This window comes from Syngnathoides biaculeatus, chromosome 3, assembly GCF_019802595.1.
Source record: "Syngnathoides biaculeatus isolate LvHL_M chromosome 3, ASM1980259v1, whole genome shotgun sequence".
Classification (NCBI taxonomy): domain Eukaryota; kingdom Metazoa; phylum Chordata; class Actinopteri; order Syngnathiformes; family Syngnathidae; genus Syngnathoides; species Syngnathoides biaculeatus.
The window spans coordinates 20,249,149-20,268,465 of NC_084642.1; the positions used below are offsets into that span (position 1 = coordinate 20,249,149).

Genomic DNA, 19,317 nt, shown 5'->3' on the forward strand with positions numbered 1-19,317 from the left:
GTGTTCCCGACACGTCATTGCACAACACACACGATCTCTCGGGCCGTTCCGTACTATAAATAGACCTTGGACATTTGATTGCGCTCGTGCAAAGCGCCATGCAAATTGAGTGCTCAGCTCGGGAAATTAACTGGAATGTCGCTGAAGGAGCAGCACGGTGCACTAGTGGGTCGCTCGACTGTCTCACTCACAAATGGAACTCACACGATCACCATGGGGCTTCAATTCTGGGGTCGGGGTTCAAAATCTAGGTTGCCGAAGCAGGGTAGGGTATCAAACAAGGGTCTTACGTCACAATGTCAATGAGGAATTCAAACACTGGTTTAGGTTGTAAATCGAGGTTTCAAGACAGTGTTGGGGTTTCAAGCCAAGGTAAAGATTCCAATTCGGACTTTGAAGGCAGAATTGGATGGTTAGGGTTTCCAGTCTATGTTAGGGCATCAAATTATCAGAGTAGAAAATAAATCACATCTGGAAAAAATATTTTGCAGGCTGTGTGTAAGGAGTAATATCATGAAAGTACTATCGGACCTTGTGGTGTATTGAGAGGACTTATAGGCATAGGCTTGTTCAAGGAAACACAGTGTACCTCCCAGAGTTTACGTAAGATCTGGTAAACGTCTCTGGTCGACCTCACGTGGCCCCTTCGTCCCGGCCCAAACAACACGAGCTCTGACGAAATCCGCTGAAAATGTCTCAGAATGCTCGGCTGAATCCAGCCTTTCCCTCCCTCGAGGCAATCGTGTCATCTTCATCCCTGCTGGAGTCCTGACGGTACCACCCCAATCCCCCACCCGCCGCCCAACTCTCAGACCCTTTTTCCTCCCCCCCACTGAGTGAATTCAATTAAGTTGGCTCATTCGGAGCATCTCGCCATTTCGTCGCGGCTGAGGGCGAAGGTAAGGTGAGCCGGGCGGGCGTCAAACCTCCCGAGGTCGTACTGGACGGTGGCTAGACTTGACAAGACGCCATGACGCGTTAGCTTTACTTCTCACAAAGACGACAAGGCGGCACATCCTGGTGTATTAGTATGACGTACCAACGGGACTGAAGTTAGTGGCAGGTAGGAGAGAAGCAGGTGACAATTTAGCTGGTGAAAGTGAGCGGCAATATAGGTGAAAAGTTATTGACAGGGAATATATTATTACCAAGATGGCAGCTAACTAGGAAAGGGCGACTGCCATGACGGTGGCAGTTGGCGAGCTACTCAGAGAGGTGAGAAGTTTGAGGCGATTTAGCACCATGCTAGTAACGAATTAGCGGCAGGTAGGCAGGTAGGTAGCAGCTCAGTGGCATTGTTGAAGTTTGTAAACCATCTGCTAGCACTACTGAGAAAGATTATTTATCGTCGATCATTTATTCCTAGTACTGTCAACAGTGTTCCTCCTCAACGGTTTCAACGAATGAAAGTTAATGTGAAGTAGTTCCGATTTTTTTTTGTTGCAAATGTGAACTGAATATAGTTCACTGCGGCCTGATGGTTACTGAAAATGCACTAATTCCAGCGTCTGTGAAGTTCATTTTCATTCTACAATGATGCCAGGACGGCAGTTCGGGACTTCCTGAAAAAACAACAACAAAAAACTACATACTGTACCTGTCTTCATATGTCAGGGAATTAATACCGAATTTGGCGACTGATTCAGTGTGCTTGCCATTTAAAGATAGTCCGTAAATCGGAGTGAATGTGTTCGTTGGATCATTATTTATTTATTTTTTTTATCAGAATGCTTTCATTAAAAAACTCAATGACCACAATGTCATAATATGACATTTTTGGTTTTATTGGAAGAATAGATAAGATCAAATATTTTGTCGAGCCAGCGAGAGCTGAGAAGAATCCAAAGTTATCAATTCGTTCATATAGGTTTTTTGTATGTAAAGGATAGAAATCTTGTTTTCGTTTTAAAAAGACCATGGACCAAGATTTTTTTCTCATGATTTTGAGATTGTAGCGGGGAAGCTGCAGCTGGCTACTAGTGTGAACTTAATGGATGGCAACAGTGTGAGAATGAAATGCCAGCATTTGCAGGGTTAGAGCGCATCGGCAACAGAGATTTGGGGGGTTGTACTCAGAACTTCATTTTTGGACAAGATCAAAATTTTGAATTATGAATTATAAAGTCAACAAGTTTATTCTTGGAATGGTGAACTGAAATGTGAACTACTTTGCATAGAAAATGAACTTTCCCAACAGTGACTGCCTGAGAGGAAGGTAAGCAATCGCATTTGGACAGTGTTACAACTTACGTTAGCTTTGATTTCATTCCAAATAAGAAATGTTTTTCTTTTGTTGTTGTTGTTGATTTGGCCTCGGTTTTACCTGAAGTATTTTTAGATTATAGATCAATGCGAAAAAATAAGCTAATTGTTAGTGAAACATTCGACCAATCAACAACCCTTTTTCATGTTCCTGAACAGACATAATTGGCAATGTAATACTGTGCCATCACATGTGGCTAAAGTAGCTAAATATTGTATTCAACTAGGAGTAGTTACTTTAAAATAATATGCATCAAGCAAAACGAAATACTGAAAAGTGAAATAGTGTCAATCGTAGCAGAGCAAAAGTATACAAATACTCGAGCAGAACTAAATGGTAAATGAAAAGGTGGAGTGGAAAGCAGACATGTTAATACCATCTAGGGAAAGTTTAGTGGCAGTGAAGTCACTCCTGGTTGGTGGCAATTTAGCACCATGCTATTGAAAATTTAGCGGTGCGAGGTGACAACTTGGGTGCAGGTATGTGAAAAAAATTACTGCCGATTTATTACTGTGTTGGTACCAAGTTAGTGGGTTTTAGTGGCATGTCAGTAAAAGGTTAGTGGCAGGTAAGTAGCTGGTGACAAGTGAGTTGCATCTAGCGAACGAGATTGTGGCAATAGAAGATGAGTGATTGGTTACTGGGAATTTCGAACTATGAGAGTGACAACATTGCAGCGATTTAATACCATGAAACTTCGGGGGTGAGAATTTCACGTCAGGGAGGTGAAGGTGACAAGTTAGTAGCAGGTACGTGTTGACAATGAAATAAGTACAGGTGAGGTACATTAGAGGCAAGTTAGTTTCGGACCTTGTCAGGACGTCAGATGTCATGTATGATCTGATCGAAGGCCGTTAGTGGCAGAGGTGTCACATAATTGCGCTTTACACACTTTTCACAATGAGCATCACAGTCTATTATCGCACTGAATATCTGATGAAAACAAAATGTCATTATTGTATTAAAAGAGCACAGTTTCATTGCTCCCCCTGACTCATGTTGGACTGAATCAGAACTTGCTGCCGTAAACATAAAAAGCTGAGGCGTCGGCGGTGCAGCGGAAATGGAATGGCAGAGGTAGCGTGACGCAAAAAGCTCCTTGGGGTCGGCTGCATGGATGACAAAAAAAAAAAAAAGAAAAAGATGTACGTCAGTCTTACACAAAGCAATTACACTGGACCAAACAAAACAGACTGTACAGTACATGCTGCTTTCTATTCAGGCGCCACCATCTTAATAAAATGTCCTCTGCAGCTAAATCATTGGCTCTTGTTGGTGAAACGTTCATTTACAAACGTGGAGTTAAATAAGGGGAAAAATAAATTCAGACCGCTGATGACTCAAGTGTGGAAAAGAAAAGGTCTACAGAATATTAAAAACAAACATATTGCAAATGATTAAAACATTATTTATATATAACTTACTTGTATAAATGAAAAAGTAAAGGGAGTGAGTCAACATACAAAATTTTTGTGCACATAAACAATTGTTTTCATAATATAAAACAGATACGGCATATACTGTACATAAAAAGAAAATTATAATTTTCATGTAGTTTTATATTTTTATTGTATATATTGTTCATATTTATTTTGTAATTAGAATATAGGATATAAAACGATATGGACATGAATAAAATACAAACAGTATAGTGCTAAAAGAATAAATGGCTTTTTCAATATAAGTATTCATTGAAAAAATCTACTCAAGTACTCAGTGGTGAATCACTTAATTTAATATATAAATAGTGCATCATTGTCAAAAAGACAAAGATATGTAATAGGAATATGCAAATTCAAATAGAACAATTTATACTGTACATTTTTCAAAACCCAACAAACAAAGGCAAATAAGGCCAGGGTAATTGATGTTAAACGACACACAAATGATCACAGGCAGAGATTATAATCGCATTATTATGAATACTTTGATAATTCGTATTGAACTTTGACAGGTGGCCGCGACCACGCTGACATCCGTTTCATTTGATATCAAAATGCCCAACTTCGTCTTTCCGTTCAGTGCATTCATGACAGATTGACTTTCTACTTGCAGTACTCCTTTGAGATGCGCACACGCATTTCTGCAGTAAGGAACTCCAGTGGATGTACAATATTTGGGTCATTGGAACTGCAATTTACAAATGTAGACCAAGGCGACTGACCTCGTGGATGTTTCTCAAGTTCCAAGTTGATTTCTTCTAAGCTGAAATTGGGACATTTTAGGCAGATAGAAATGACAGCACATGACATCGCTGCTCATTTTCATTGTCCGGCCATCCAATTTTTATAATGCTTATCCTCACTTGGTGAATTGGTGCCGAGCTATAAATATAGATTTTATGTAAATATGCAAATCCCTTTCTGTGTGGGGCCACGCGACCGCAGAGACTGTCAGTCATAGAGTCAAACATCTTAAAAGAATGCAAGGAGCATTTCTCACTAACAAAAACATTTTTTTTTAAAAAGTATGTTGCATCAAAATATCCAATACATCAAACAATTACATATAAATACATGAAGTTCTAATTACCAGCCATCACAAATAATACAGTGCAACTAATCACTCAATCTCATTTTGTGCAGCCAATAAAAAAATTGAAATGTAAACTCAAATTTGAATTATCCATGATTTACAAGGAACTAATACAAAGATAAGCAAATAAAATGATTAAAAATAAACAAATGGCAGATACATTAATAAAAATATTTCTTGAAATAAACACCAAAGTCCATACATCTGGTTATATTCAAAACATTATTTCTCTCAATTCAGGTCTCATAAACGCTCTCATTACATTCTGGAAGTGTGCCTAATGAAGTGTCCGCTGAGCATCCCTCCCACCAAAGTAACGAGGACAACCATATTTTTTTCCCCCAAATTAATCACGCCATTACCCAATGAGGCCGAGTGAGCACAGCGCGACAACAGCACAATGCTAATAGCTTGCTTTTCCTACTCAAGCGTCAACATCCGCAGATAAAGACCCCAAATGGGGACACATGGGCAAAAGCGAGGGGACCATTAACGCAGTGATCCGTTAAAGGTGAAACAAACACAACAAAAACAACAAAAAGTGAAAGTAGCATGTTTGACATTTGGCCGGCATGTGTGCGCTACGGCTAAAGGGCTAGCACATGTTCACTGGCATGACTGCTGTGAGGTCAAAGGTCAGACCTTTCCACTGTAAAAATTAGATAAGTGAAAAAACACAAAACATGAGTGGATCAGCTCGACGCCCTCGGCCGGATCCTCGATGGTGGATGAGAGTTCGCCCAACCAGTCTAATTGTGTTTTGTAGACTTGGAGAAGGCATCCGACCATGTCCCTCGGGCAGTCCTGTAGGGGGGTCCTTAGATATCTGGATATGGCCCCTTTGGTCCCCTCTGGTTTTGTTGGCTTCATCAAGCCGTGATCGCCAACGCTCACTGGAGCAATTCACAGCAGAGTGTGAAGCGGCTGGGATGAGAATCAGCACCTCCAAATCTGAGACCATGTTCCTCAGTCGGAAAAGGATGGTGCGGCCTCTCCGGGTCGGGGATGAGATCCTGCCCCAAGTGGAGGACTTCAAGTATCTTGGGGTCTTGTTTATGAGTGAGGGAAGAATGGAGTGGGAGATCGACAGCCAGATCTGCAGTGATGCGGACTTTGCATCGGTCCGTTGTGGTAAAGAAGGACCTAAGTCGAAAGGCAAAGCTCTCAATTTACCAGTCGATCTACATTCCTACCCTCACTTATGGGCACCAGCTGTGGGTCGTGCCCGAAAGAACAAGATCCCGGATACAAAGCGGCCAAAATGGGTTTCCTGGGTGAGAAACCCGATCATCCGGGATGGGCTCAGTGTCGAGTAGCTGCTCCTCTGCATTGAGAGGAGCCAGATGAAGTGGCTGGGGGATCTGATCCGGATGCCTCCCTGGTGAGGTGTTCCAGGCATGTCCCACCGGAGAGAGACCCACGGGACGACCCAGGACACACTGGAGAGGGTATGTCCCTCGGATGGCCATGGAACACCTTGAAGAGCTGGATGAAGTGGCTGGGGAAAAGAAAGTCTGTACGTCTCTGCTACAGCAAATGCCCCCGTGACCCGACCCAGAAAAGCAGGAGACGGATGGATGAAAAAAAAACCTTGAAATAAGTGAATATAATTTATGGAAACAAATATCTAAATAGAGAGCACAGTAAATATTCAAAACAAAAACAAGCCACATTCCTCGTACCGCATTCCTCCCCATCCCCCTCTAGTTATTTTTGTCTGGTCTTTTGGGGGGGGGGGGGGTCATTAGCGCCGCTGAGCGCTCATCTGGGTCTTCCCTGCCCCCCGGTGCCATGTTGCCAGGCTTGGGCCTAGATGCCCCCGTGTGCACTTCTGACCCACTAGGCCACAGGACCACAGGGTCTGGTGGTTGGAATAAGCCTCTACTCGAGGAAAATGCTTTTATTTACAAGCTGGATGTTCATTTTGTGCAGTGTGATTTTTTTTTTCTTTTTTTTTTAGTACTGCAAATTCCGCTAATCCCCCTGAGTACATCCCATTCACATTTCACGCTGTATTTACAGCATGCTGCATGCGACAAATACAGCAGCTCTGTCAAATGTGAATGGTGGACTGCACAATCAAAACATGCACTTTGTTTTGCTTTGAAGGAAATACGAAGACACGCTGGTCACTGTTTTATCAATTCAAACAAAAAATTAAGAAACGCTGAAAATGCACATTAATGTACATGTTTTTAAACACTGGTGATAATTTGCCAAATCTTATCCATGCGTTTTGCTGAACTCTGACCGCAATCTAGTCCACAATGGATGGACAGATGACAATTTCACACATTTTTTTCCTATTTAAAAAAAAATAATAATTACGAAGTAGACATTTGTGACAGACCTATTTAAAAATTTAGTTCAGACAATTTAATGTTCAAATTAATTTAATGTTTGTTTAAACACTGAAAGCAATTGAGTCAACAAACTTGACATTTTATTATTATGTTAAAGAATTCAGTTTTCAGAAAAAACAAATCTTTTTTTGTTTGTTTTTGTTTTCAATACTGATGATAATGTAGTTCTTAAAAAAAATTATGCCTTTTGCAAATTCTTTGTCATTATGTGCCTTACAGTTGGCTGGTGACAAGTACATGGCTCCCTAGGTTGGACCCCACCTCCTGCCCAAAGTCAGCTGGCATTAAGTCCAGCACACCTGTTACACTACTGAGGATAAGCAATATACAAGACGGATGGACAAGAGCATATCAAACAAATAAAAACAGAAGACAATGATTTGCAAATCATGTTTAACCTATTTTTAAATTAATACACTACAAAGACAAGATATTTAATGTTCATACTGAAAAACATATGTTTTTAGTAAATAATCATTAACTTCCAATATTATGGTTGCAATAATATATAAATAATAATAATGAAATAATCAGGGGCATCCATGAAAACCACTTTGCTTGGACGGCAGCATATGCACCTTCAAAACCTTTATGTACTTTTCAGCATTAATGGGGCTGTCACAGATGCTGGGTTTTGAACTTCGCATCGTCAATCCAGATGGTTCTTTTCCTTCTTGGCCTAGAGGACATTATGCCCACAATTTCCAAAACAATGCGAAATGTGGGCCCTGTTCGGACTACACAGAACACTTTTCCGCTTTACATCAGTCCATTTTAGACGAGCTCAGCCCCAGAGGGGCCGGCAGCATTTCTGGGTGTTGTTGGTAAATGGCTTTTACTTGGCATAGTAGAGTTTTAAATTGCACTTACGGCCGTAACCGCAAACTGTATTTATGTATATATTTGAATATGGCTAAATGTTTAGTATATAAAGTGTTGACAGTTTTCTTTTCAACAACACTAAGATGCTTCCATCATCTACTTTCCAAGCCGCTTATCCACAGAAAGGTTGCAGGAGTGCTGAAGCCTCTGCCAGTAAACGTCAATGACAGTTTAGAGTCTACAACAAACCCAAGAGCACATACTGATGTAAACGCCAATGGCAATTTTATCCTCACCTAAAACTACCGGCAATTTTTGTAAACGTAGACAATTTAGAGCATTGAATAAACCAAAAATGTATTTGTAAACACTGAAGTCACATGATCTTGTCTATCAATCAAGAATTTAACCCCCCAAAAACCTCAAGAAAACCAAAGTTTCTGCTATTCCTCTGAGAACAAACCACTGTCTCAAATGACACGTTTGTTCTGTTCCACAGGGATCTTTTGCTTTTTGTTTGCAACACATGTTCCTTTAAAAAAAAAAAAAAAAAAAGCAGTGTCAACAAAGACTTAAGGTGGGAAAAAAAAAATTATATAGCCAAGACTTTAAAGCTCAGTTCAAAGCGGGAAGGTGGTAAAATTCAACAATAATGTGGGGTTGTGACAAGTGGTCGAGTGGGCATTTTTTATTTTCTGCGACATTTCGTGAACCTCCGAGATTACTCACGCTCGGCCGCCGTTCCTCATGTGTCACAAGTATTTACGTTATGTCTTCCTCGGGCCCTCGCAGAGTCAGCCACACAGATACGGGTCACCTCAAGAAAGAAAGAAAGGAAGAGAGAAAGAGAGAGAGAGAGAGAGAGGATGCGCTTGCTGTCATCACGACATGCCCTCTTTGCTGGACACCGATTATCTTGGTTTTGTCAATAAAAAAAAGGTGATAAACCGAACATTCAGTGCACATTTTTGATCAAAGACAATTCAAAACCTACAAGAATGAATGGCCCCGTCACATCATGACGTTCTATAGCGTTTGAGGAAATGTTGGTAGTCGCCGGGATAGCGCCAGAAGAGCGTTGTCTGAACGCTAGTGAACGTCAATGATCGCTGGGAATCGGCAGAGAACGCCTGTCCGGAAAAAAAGTTTTGAACATGCACAAAAGTTTTCACCGAGACCAGCGTTCATCAAGGTTTAATTTTAATTGCTGCAGAACGTTCAAAAACGCTAGTTGCTCAAGTCCGCACCCCACCTTTTTTTTTCGTCTATGCTGACTGTTCAAACTCACGAGAACAACTAAAGTGAGTATGAAATTTCCAACGTTTTTCGTTCCCGTTCCACTGTAAAAATTACACGCCAGCAAAACACTATTCTGTCGTTATTCACCCGTTTAGTCACACGCTCAACACGCTCGTCTAACGTTGACAAATCGCTCGTCGCGCACCAGTCAGACGTTAGCACACGCTAATGGTTTTTAGGGGTATCTTATTTGGTCGCTGTTACATGCTTCTCGTGCGTTAGACACACGTTAATGACACGCCAGATGCGTCATCCGCGTTTGAGAACGCTGAAAAATAGAACGATTGAAATCTTCAGAGAACGTTGACCAGAACGTCATGGTGTGACGGAGCCTTAAAATCCGTTTCATATAAATCCAACACACGAGTCTTTCATGAATCTAACATAAACCTTTTTGTAGGGACTGACAACACAAAAACTAACAGGTTTTCCTTTACAATGAAGACAATTTTGAGCCTCCAATTATGTTTTCATAACATTCTCAAAATTCAGACTCTCAAAAGAATTTTTTCGTGCAGGTTTTTGGAGGAACAAAGAAATTTTATGTCTTTAAATGTGAACGACAATCTCGTCTCCAACAAACGTTAACTACACATTTTAGTAAACATCCATCCAGCCATAAGATAAACACTCACAGTAAAAAAAAGTAATGACTGAATATTGTTCATACAACTCGTATTTCACAGTATGAAGACTATACTGCATCCCCAAGTGTGTTCTATTGCCTCTTTGTACATGTTTATGCAGTGTTTCTGTACCAATATTCATTATTTTGACAGATAAGAGTACCACGGTGTCAACACACATTTTTGTATGTTTCATTCGTGTTAGGTTTGAGCAAGCCATTTTATTTAGCTTCAAGCGAGCAATTTTTGCCAGCAAAAACCAAGAGACAAACTCTCTGATGTATTTCAACATTCAAAAGGTGGCATTCTTTTGAATTTTTTAGTTTCGAGTTTACTTTTACTGTCAACTTCAAACAAGGAACATTCACTCACTCTTCTCGCTACTATGTTATGATCTTAAGCAAGTTTTGTTATGATTTTTTAGAATAATTTATTCAATGTTTTTGGCTATTTTTAAATATGACTGAACAAAAACCGTCATTAATTTGTTTGTAGTGATGTTTTGTGGTCTGTTTTTCTTAAATACTTGACCGCTTGATTTTAGTTAGTTAGCTAGTTTGCTAACACTTCACAAACAATTAAAAGTGACCTTTTTTTTTTTCTTTCTTAACAATAGTTTCACTGTATTTAAAATCAGACACAGTCAGTATCTTAGCTTAGCCAACCACTCATCCATACTCTGAAACATTCTGAAAGCTCTTTGAAAGTCATCTTGGAATCAACTTCCTCTTCGCTAATGTGGCATTTTAAGCTCTGTCAAGTGAAGCGCTGTATAGGAGCATAAAGACCTCATGTGCTCAGGCTGCCTGCCGGAACCCGTCGCGACTCCAGTAAGACGTTAGATGACGGGACGCGCCTCTGCGTCACGTTGCGCCTCACCCAGAGAAGTGACTACCGACCGGTCGTCCTTCAGGGCCGGCCAAGAAACTCAGCGCAGCAGCGTCGCCAAATGGCGTTCAAGCCTCCCTCAGCAACTTCAATGAACAAAAAATGTTGGCAGGGGATGTTTATAGCTAGTTGGTGAGCAGATCACAAAACCAGCTCGCCTGTGATGGCTTCTCCCTAAAATAGAGACAAGAGAATTTACTTGGGCTTCACGTGGAATACAGTATACATACAGTGGACCCCCCCACTATAAGCGTGGGATGAGGGGGTGTGGGGGTGGGGGGTATAGGGACTAGGTCGGATCGCAAATAGCAAAAAGCCCATGGATAACTAACGGGCATTGTAAAATTGCATGTTACAATGGTTTGAAATATTACACCTCGTAGGAACTTAGGAGCTTAACTTAAGGTAAGAACACTTCTGTATTTTAATGTTGGTTACAATGGTGGTACTTTGTTAATACCACAAGTACCACGTCCCAATTATTGGACCTACGATTAGTGGACAAAAATGCAATATGACGCTCAACTTAATTGTTTCTCTTGCGTCTCATGTCAACTTTTGCTGCTTTACCAAAATACGTTCTTGTCTCATTTTATCATTCCTGTCTCGTTCGTTAATTCGCAGACGTCATTAGACTTCATCGTCGGCTTAACCCCCGCGAATATGTTTTTATGTAGTGGCCTCATTTCTTTCATAAAAAAGATCGATTACAATGATGATGTAAGGGTTTCAAGGGGGAAAAAAAATGAAAATCATCATTGTTGGCATTCCAATTGCTAACTTCAGGTCTTTGGCCGGTGTGTTTTTCCACCAACCCAAAAATTTCCATCAGACACACAAAGTTGGCACCTTTATATGGCTCTTCACCAAAATCTAATGTTTAGGCTCACCCCCCCCCCCCCCCCCCGTAGAATACCAAAAAAACAAGCCTCAAAAACAGCTGAGAATAATTCAAGCTGTGTCTTTCGAAAACGATGCAGGTCGGAAGACACGACATAGGAGCTCGAAGGGGCCGCAGGGCCCTTAACTTGCCCCTATCTTGTCTCACTGCATGCATGGCAAGCAGCTTGCTGAAGGGAGGGAAGGAAGGAAGGAAGGATGGAAGGATGGAAGGATGGAAGGGGAGGTAAAATGTGAAGCGCACAATGCAAATATGTGCTGACAAGCAGCGCAGAACAAAACATGTTCTGTTTCGACTCGGGGGAGGACCTTGATATTTGCCAAAGTCAAAAGGCGGCCAACATGCCTGCTGCCGGCAGCTAAATCATGGCGCACGGCACGTGCACGTACACGTGGCGAACTACAATTAACTGTTACAATGGAAAGCAGTCAATGAGCTTCATAAGCCATTTACACACTACAGTACTGCACAAGTTATCATTTCATCCATCCATTTTCCTTTACATTACTGGCGAAAAAAAGGGCCATACATTCTGGACTGCTCGGCAGCCAAATGAAAACATGTAGACAAGAACTCAGTGATATTGACAATTCCTTGAAATTCACAGGGAGAACATACATGTGGGCATAGAGAAAGGCCTGAGCTAAGAATCAAAGCCAGAACCTCAGAACTGTGAGACAGACCTACTTGCCTACTGTGCTGCATATAATAAAGCCAATTAAATTTTTTTCAATTCCCCGCAGATAACGGTGAGAGAGAAGAGGGGGAAGGTGGTTGGTGGGGGTGGGGGGAGAACTCACCCGCATCTATCATGCGAGCTGTTAGCCATTAACCTTACAGCTATGTGCTATTTTAAAAAACACCGAATTTGAAAAATTTAATGATGAAATGAGCATTGCTCAGCATTGTTTACGAGAATATTTTAGGGTTAGGCTACTATTTTTTTTTTTTTGTTTACATTTTAAATGTTCGTGACTATTAACTATCCAGCCATCCATTTTCTCACACTCACAATCACACCTGGGGGCAATTTGGAGTCTCTAATGAATGCATGTTTTTTGGGATATGGTAGGAAACCGGAGCACCCGGAGACAACACACACAGGCACAGGGAGAACATGCAAACTCCACGCACGTGGGTTTGGGATTGAATCCGGGTCCTCAGAACTCTGAGGCCAATGCTCTAAAACTGCGCTGCCACGCCGCCTAACTAATAATCATTTTAATGTAATCATTAATGTGATACCAAAAAGTCGTGACATATGTTGCCAGCTGGTTACACGTGGGCATCATTTCGGTTTCGCATGACTAATATGACACTTATATGTTGTCACGCAGTGTTACGAGTTGTCATTTTTCAGCTTTGCATGGCTAATATACAGTATCTAGCAGTTTTCATGTTTTAGTGACGTTCTAGTTACTAACTCGGTAAACTTGCATGTTAAATGTACAGTGCACCCCTGCATGTTTGAAGTTAGGGATTGCGAATTTGCAGATTGGGGGGAGGGTATCCTATCCTCTGTTATCCTAAGAAAATTTCATGCTTGCCGTTTTATGGGTAAGGCAAAGCAAAGGATAATGTAAAAATATTGTTTTGGGGTCAACGAAAAGGAAGTGAGGGGGAGAAGTTTCAGTGTTGTCTTGTAGAAAAAATGTTTTGCTGTTATTTGGACATCGATAGGGGGAAAAAAAAACAGAGGTGATCATGAATTCCTCCTATTTTTGCCATGAGCTGCAATGCTCGGACCCTATCCACCGAACTCAAAGTTTTGATTGATTTTCAAGGCAGTTGAGCTCTTTATTAAAGTATTCTGGGGGGCAATTCCACTCTATATATTCTTGATGACGGGTAGTACTATACTTGTATATACATAAAGATAAAGGTATGTGCTTAACCAAAGTGTGAAAGCAGACACGTTGAGTCATTAAAAGCAAAATGAATGCATTGTTGGGTATGTTCTGGTGTTAGGACAATTCCTTTGTCAGCTGGTAGAAAACAGTATTGCAAACCTGCTGGCACTGGTTCAATAATACACCCTATCTGTGTACATACGCCTGACTTTACTGCGGGCAGCATGGGATCGATTCCCGCTCAGTGATGGTGTCGATATCGGCCCTACGACCGAATGGCGACCAGTTCAGGGTGTAGCCTGCCTTTGGCCTGAAGCTAGCTGGGATAGGCTCCGGCTCCCCTGTGAACCTTGTGAGGATTGGTGGCTTGGATGATGGATGGATGAACACATGTTAACTGTATATATTATGAACATTTGAGGGTTAAACCTGATCATCTTATGAGATTTTACTTTCCAAAAACTCAGCCCAAGAAGGCACTTTCACTTTGCAATATGAAATTTTGTAGGCATGTCTATCATGACACTCGCATAAAAAGAACCAAGATCCGAAAAGACACCAAGTCTGCTATTTTTGTCCAGTGGCTGTTAAGGACGTGAATTGGTCATTTCCATGGCACCCCAAAAGGAAATAGAATCTTAGAGATTTTGTTCAACTGCTACCAAATTTCAACATTCCAAAGCAAATTTATTTATATAGCGCATTTCATACACAAGATGACTCAATGTGCTTTACATGATTAAAAGCTTGTGAATACAAAGAAAAAAACATTTTAAACAGGAAAACAATTAAAAAGCACAAAAACATTTGAAAAAATGAAAAGTCCAATAAAAAGCGTACAGTGTAAAAAATATTAAAAAGTGGAAATACTCTAAAAAGCATGAGAACAAAAAAGAAGTTTCAACCTGGATTTAAAAACATTCATACTTGCCGCGAACATCACTCATGTTGGCAACTCATTCCCTTTGTGTGCAGCAAATGCTGCTTCGCCATGTTTGCTTCGGACTCTGCGCTGCACTATTTGACCTGAATCAGTCGATCTCAGAGCGCTACTGGGGTTGTATTCTGTCTTTCATGTACTGTACTCAGGACCTAAACCATTTAGTCATTTATAGACCAGTAGCAGAGTTCTAAATTCTACTCTAAAGCTCACTGGAAGCCAGTGCAAGGACTTTAGAATTGGAGTTATATGCTCTGACCTCTTTGTTCTGGTCAGAACTCGAGCAGCAGCGTTCTGAATGAGCTGCAGTCGTTTAAGGCTCTTTTTGGGGAGTCCAGTCAGAAGACCATTAAAGGAGTCAAGTTATCTTGAGATAAAGTAGATAAGATCATTTAACACCTGTGATTGGCTGGCAACCAGTTCAGGGTGTACCCTGCCTCCTGCCCAAAGCTTGCCGGGATAGGCTCCAGCACTCCAGCCATCCGTGTGAGGATGACGGTCTCAGAAAAAAGATGGATGGATCATTTAGCACTTCGACAAAAGCAGATTCTGCACTGCCATGAGTTTGGAAACCTGATTGAAATGTGTCAAAAAGTCCATTTAAATTCTAGAAATTGCTGAATTGATTAAGAATAACAATTTTGGCTATGAAAGGGAGATTCGAGAAAGATGGGTGAGGGCCAGGACGCTATATTACAGGACAAATTTCTAATTACTTGCTCAGGTTCACTACCATACCTTGACAAGCAAGCCAGCGGGAAGTCAAAAGTGAAGTTTTTCAGAAATGTACTATGCAAAGCATAGCAGAACATTATTCTAGGGTGTCTCCGAACTCCATCAATCTGCTCTCCTCAATCAACATCTGTGAAGCGGCTCACAAAATCCATCCGAGTGGGAGGAAGTCAACCTGTGCCGTCGCAAATCCGGAGGAAGAGTAATTAATGCAGAGTGATCTGGGCATCGCGGGCCGATGAGTCACGTGCACTGCATAAATCTCGTGCAAAGCGTAGCCAGGCAACAGAGCCCGTGGCGTCCAGGCCTCGGCAGTCACCCTCATTCCGTCACGGTCTCGTGGAACCAAGTCCGGTCCGAGGCTGGTCACGCCACCGGAAGAACTACAAATTGCCGTAATCAGATTAATTATGCTTGGTAATGTGTAGCTGTTGTCAGAAACTCAGGTGCAAATGTTCTTATTAAAAGCTGATTAGCAGACAGACTCCGCACAAGACTGCTCATCAGGATTACTTTGACATATTTAACGCCTTTTAAATGTCACATGCGGGCGGATGAGCAACGACCAAGAGTGTCAGGAGATTGTAGGACTAAGATGGAGTACACACATGCCTACAATTGGGCCAAATTCAAACATTTTCCCTCTCATACGTTTAAATTTAGCAAAAGGTCCGATTGTCCAACGTCTCTGAGGATTATCCGGAGTGATTGTACTCTGGTGTTGGGTGTGTTGAGAGTGGTAGCATAATACCACATTCTTAGCGCCAACCTTCAAAGTTCTATAATGTTAATGCCTCTCATTCGCCCAGTCACACATGCACACACACTTACACACAAATCCCAAGTCCCATAATTGGGGGAAATAAGTAGGCATCAAAAACAGCACATGTCATATTTTAAAACTGATTATATAAACCTCAATTTCAATGAAGTTGGGACGCTGTGTAAAATGTAAATAACAGAATGCAGTACAATTATTTGCAAATCTGTTTCAACCTATAATTCAACACAATACCCTACATAGTTACGATATTTAATGTTTAAGCTTCATAACTTCGCCTTTTTGTGAATATTCACTCATTCTGAATTTAATGTCTGCAACACGTTCCCAAATATCTGGGACAGGAGCATGTTCACCGCTGTGTTTTATTACCGATCCTTTTAGCAACACACTCAATTAACATTTAGGAACTGAAAACCCAAACTGTTTGATTCTTGTCTTTTTTGCTAATCCGGCTTGACTTTTACTTAACAGTCCGGCGTCTCTATTATTTTGCAGTCCATATTGCGACATTTTTGATGGCCAGACAGCTGTTTAAATGATACAGATTTTTAATGCAAGGACCCAGAGGGATCGAAGGTCGCAGGGGTTTTGTCTTCGCTGCTTTGTTGCAGAGCTCTCTCAAGATTAATTCCCCAAATTCCTTGAAATTGCATGTTGACAAATTTTCGAATCAGTTGGTCTAATTTGTCACACAGTTTTTTGTAAGTGGTGGGGCTCACCCAATCTTCCTTAGCTTTTATACTTTTTTTTTTTTCCCCCGCTGACCTGTTCCCAATTAACCTGTCAATCCTGAGCAGTTTCAAACCGGTGGCTTTTGAGCAGTCCTTTCCAAGTTGTTGCCTTCATTGCAGCTTTATTGGAACGTGTCGCAGGCATCAAGCTCAAAATGAGAGAATATTTGCACAACAAAAAGCTTTCATGAGTTTGAACATCATCTCGTTCATATTTATAACTCCCAGAGTCAGAACAGCCACATTCCTCGTTATGAGGGGGTGCACAGTTGTGCAACCACACTACCTCATTTTAAAAAAAACGCTATCCTGTTAAAGTATGCAACAAGTTTTATTAGTTTTGTTTTTGTTATGTTATGAGGATTGTGTTAGATACTTGCTTTTAATTGGCAAAAAGAAACCATTTTTCAGTGTTCTGTATTTACACATTTTGAATTCCTCCCAGTCTCATTTTTTTTTTCAGATTGTTTCCCAGTTGGAAAAATATGAATAGTGTACATTTGCAGAAGAATAAGATTAGGGAACATTTTGGGGTTCACTTCAAGTTTATGATGAAACTGGGGTGTGGTGCGCATACAGTGTTGAATGGACACCAGCCCATCATATTCAATTCAAAATAAGTGAAAATGCTATGTGGCCACAAAAATAAGTCAATTGACACATTTTTTTCTGACATATGTGTGAATTTGCGAAAAAAAGTATAACGGGATATGAGTCTTTAAGCGTGGGTACCTTCAGACTCCTGTTCAGCGCGGTCACTTGTGGCCGGATGCTGGCGGTTTTGCCCAAATGACGGCGTCACATGACGGGCCAGGACAGTTGTGGCCGTAGGCGTTCCGACATTATGTAACTGTGTTGCTTTCGCAAAGACTCCTGGGAATCACACATGACTCTGGAGTACCTCGAGGAGGTCAGACGCTCAAAGAGCGCCATAGCGATGACAAAAAGTACATGTGAAAACGCATCCGCAAAGTATTCGCAGGGCTTCACTTGCCGATGGCCTGCCTTCAAAATTGATTACATTTATTTTCCCCCTTTAAAATCAAAGGCTGTGAATATTGAGATAAATGTGGTAACTGGTTTGATTTGTTTGGTCTGGTGTGAGTGTCTATTAGTACCCTGTGATTGGCTGGTGAGCAGAACTCAGCTGAGATAGCCGCAAGCACACCCGCGATCCAAGTGAGGATAAGCGGTTTGAAAAAAGGATGGCTCAAGGGCTGCAACACAATATGGGAAATGTAAAGCGCCGTGAATACTTTACTAATCGTTTTATGTTTTATAACATGGATCAATGATAGCAGCGCTTTCCCACATCTACTCAGATGGAATGATTTATTCATGATAGCATAATAAAACAATGAACATTGAAAGCACTGACAGTTGAACTGAAGGCCTCTCTCTCTCTCTCTCTCTCTCACACACACACACACACACACACACACCACACACACACCACACACACACGTCCAAACACCCACACACACAGCATGCACAAACACCCCCCCACCGGCCCACTGCCCTCCTTCTGCCTTTGTTTATACTTTTTTTTGTAAATTCTCTGCCCCAGTCAGTCTTTTTTTTTTTTTAAATCCTTTAAATATATTTGATATAAAAAAAACACGCCCACGTATGATGAACCGTTCAGGGGTTGCTCCTCGTCCTCGTCCTGTCCTCTACCCCGCTCCCGCCAATCATGGCTCCTGGACCACTAAAAACATTGAGACATGAAAAAAAAAAAATTGGGGGAGAAAGAAAGACGGCACTAGAAAATTGGTTTGATAACCTCCCTGAAAAAAAGAAAGTAATAATAAAAAAAAAGACAGCAGTGGCGTGTTTGTGGAGCTCTGGAGGCACTTCGGCACAGAGCAAAGGCCCCACACCTGACACCACAGCCAGCAGAGAGAGGAGAGCGAGCGAAGAAGGCGGCAGTGGGACATGCAAGAGGGGTGGGGGTGTTGTTTAGGGGGCGGAGTTACTGAGCGAGCACCTGACAAACGTGGAGGAAAAGGCCAGCCTCCCCTCCACTTAATGCCGTGTTCAACAGAGGTGGAGAGGAAGAAGAAGCAGAAGAGAAAGAGCAGTGAACTGGGCGAAAGCTTTACAACACGAACAGGAAGTGGGTCCTTTAAGGGAAGCTGGCAGGTGTCTGGGGGTGGTGGGAGGAAAGCTCACTGTGGTCCCTTGGTTTTCAACAACCCCCCCCCCCCACCCCGCTATCATCATCATCACCCCCCTGTCTCTTCACAGGTAGAGCTCCTTGGCTCGGATATGCTGCAGCTTCTCTCTCAGCATGCGGAAGGAAGGCCGCACCGCTGCGTCAAGGGTCCAGCACTGCTTCATCAGGTCGTACACGACCGGCGGGCAGCCGTCAGGGGCATCCATCTTGTAACCCTTCTCCACACGGGGCACCACCTCTTTCAGCGGCTGAAAGGGAGGAGAGATCCAAAACATCAGCAGGATGTCCAAAGTGGGAGCAATGCTGCCACCTGCAGGCTAAGGCCTCACACAGTCTCGGATCACTGCAAAGAGCTGAGGTTCATTTTGAAAAGGATAAATGACCCTCGAATGTACAATTACAGCATT

At 41.8% G+C, this 19,317-nt stretch overlaps 1 protein-coding gene across 1 annotated transcript in view; it reads right to left on the bottom strand.

The window, feature by feature from the left end:
* Positions 1-18,193: 18,193 nt before the first annotated feature.
* Positions 18,194-19,317, bottom strand: part of LOC133498189 (tyrosine-protein kinase CSK) — a 48,474-nt gene continuing 47,350 nt past the window's right edge. The window contains exon 13 of the mRNA XM_061814722.1: positions 18,194-19,158. Coding sequence (XP_061670706.1) covers positions 18,976-19,158 — 183 coding nt within the window. The 3' untranslated portion in view covers positions 18,194-18,975. The remainder of the gene's footprint in view (positions 19,159-19,317) is intronic.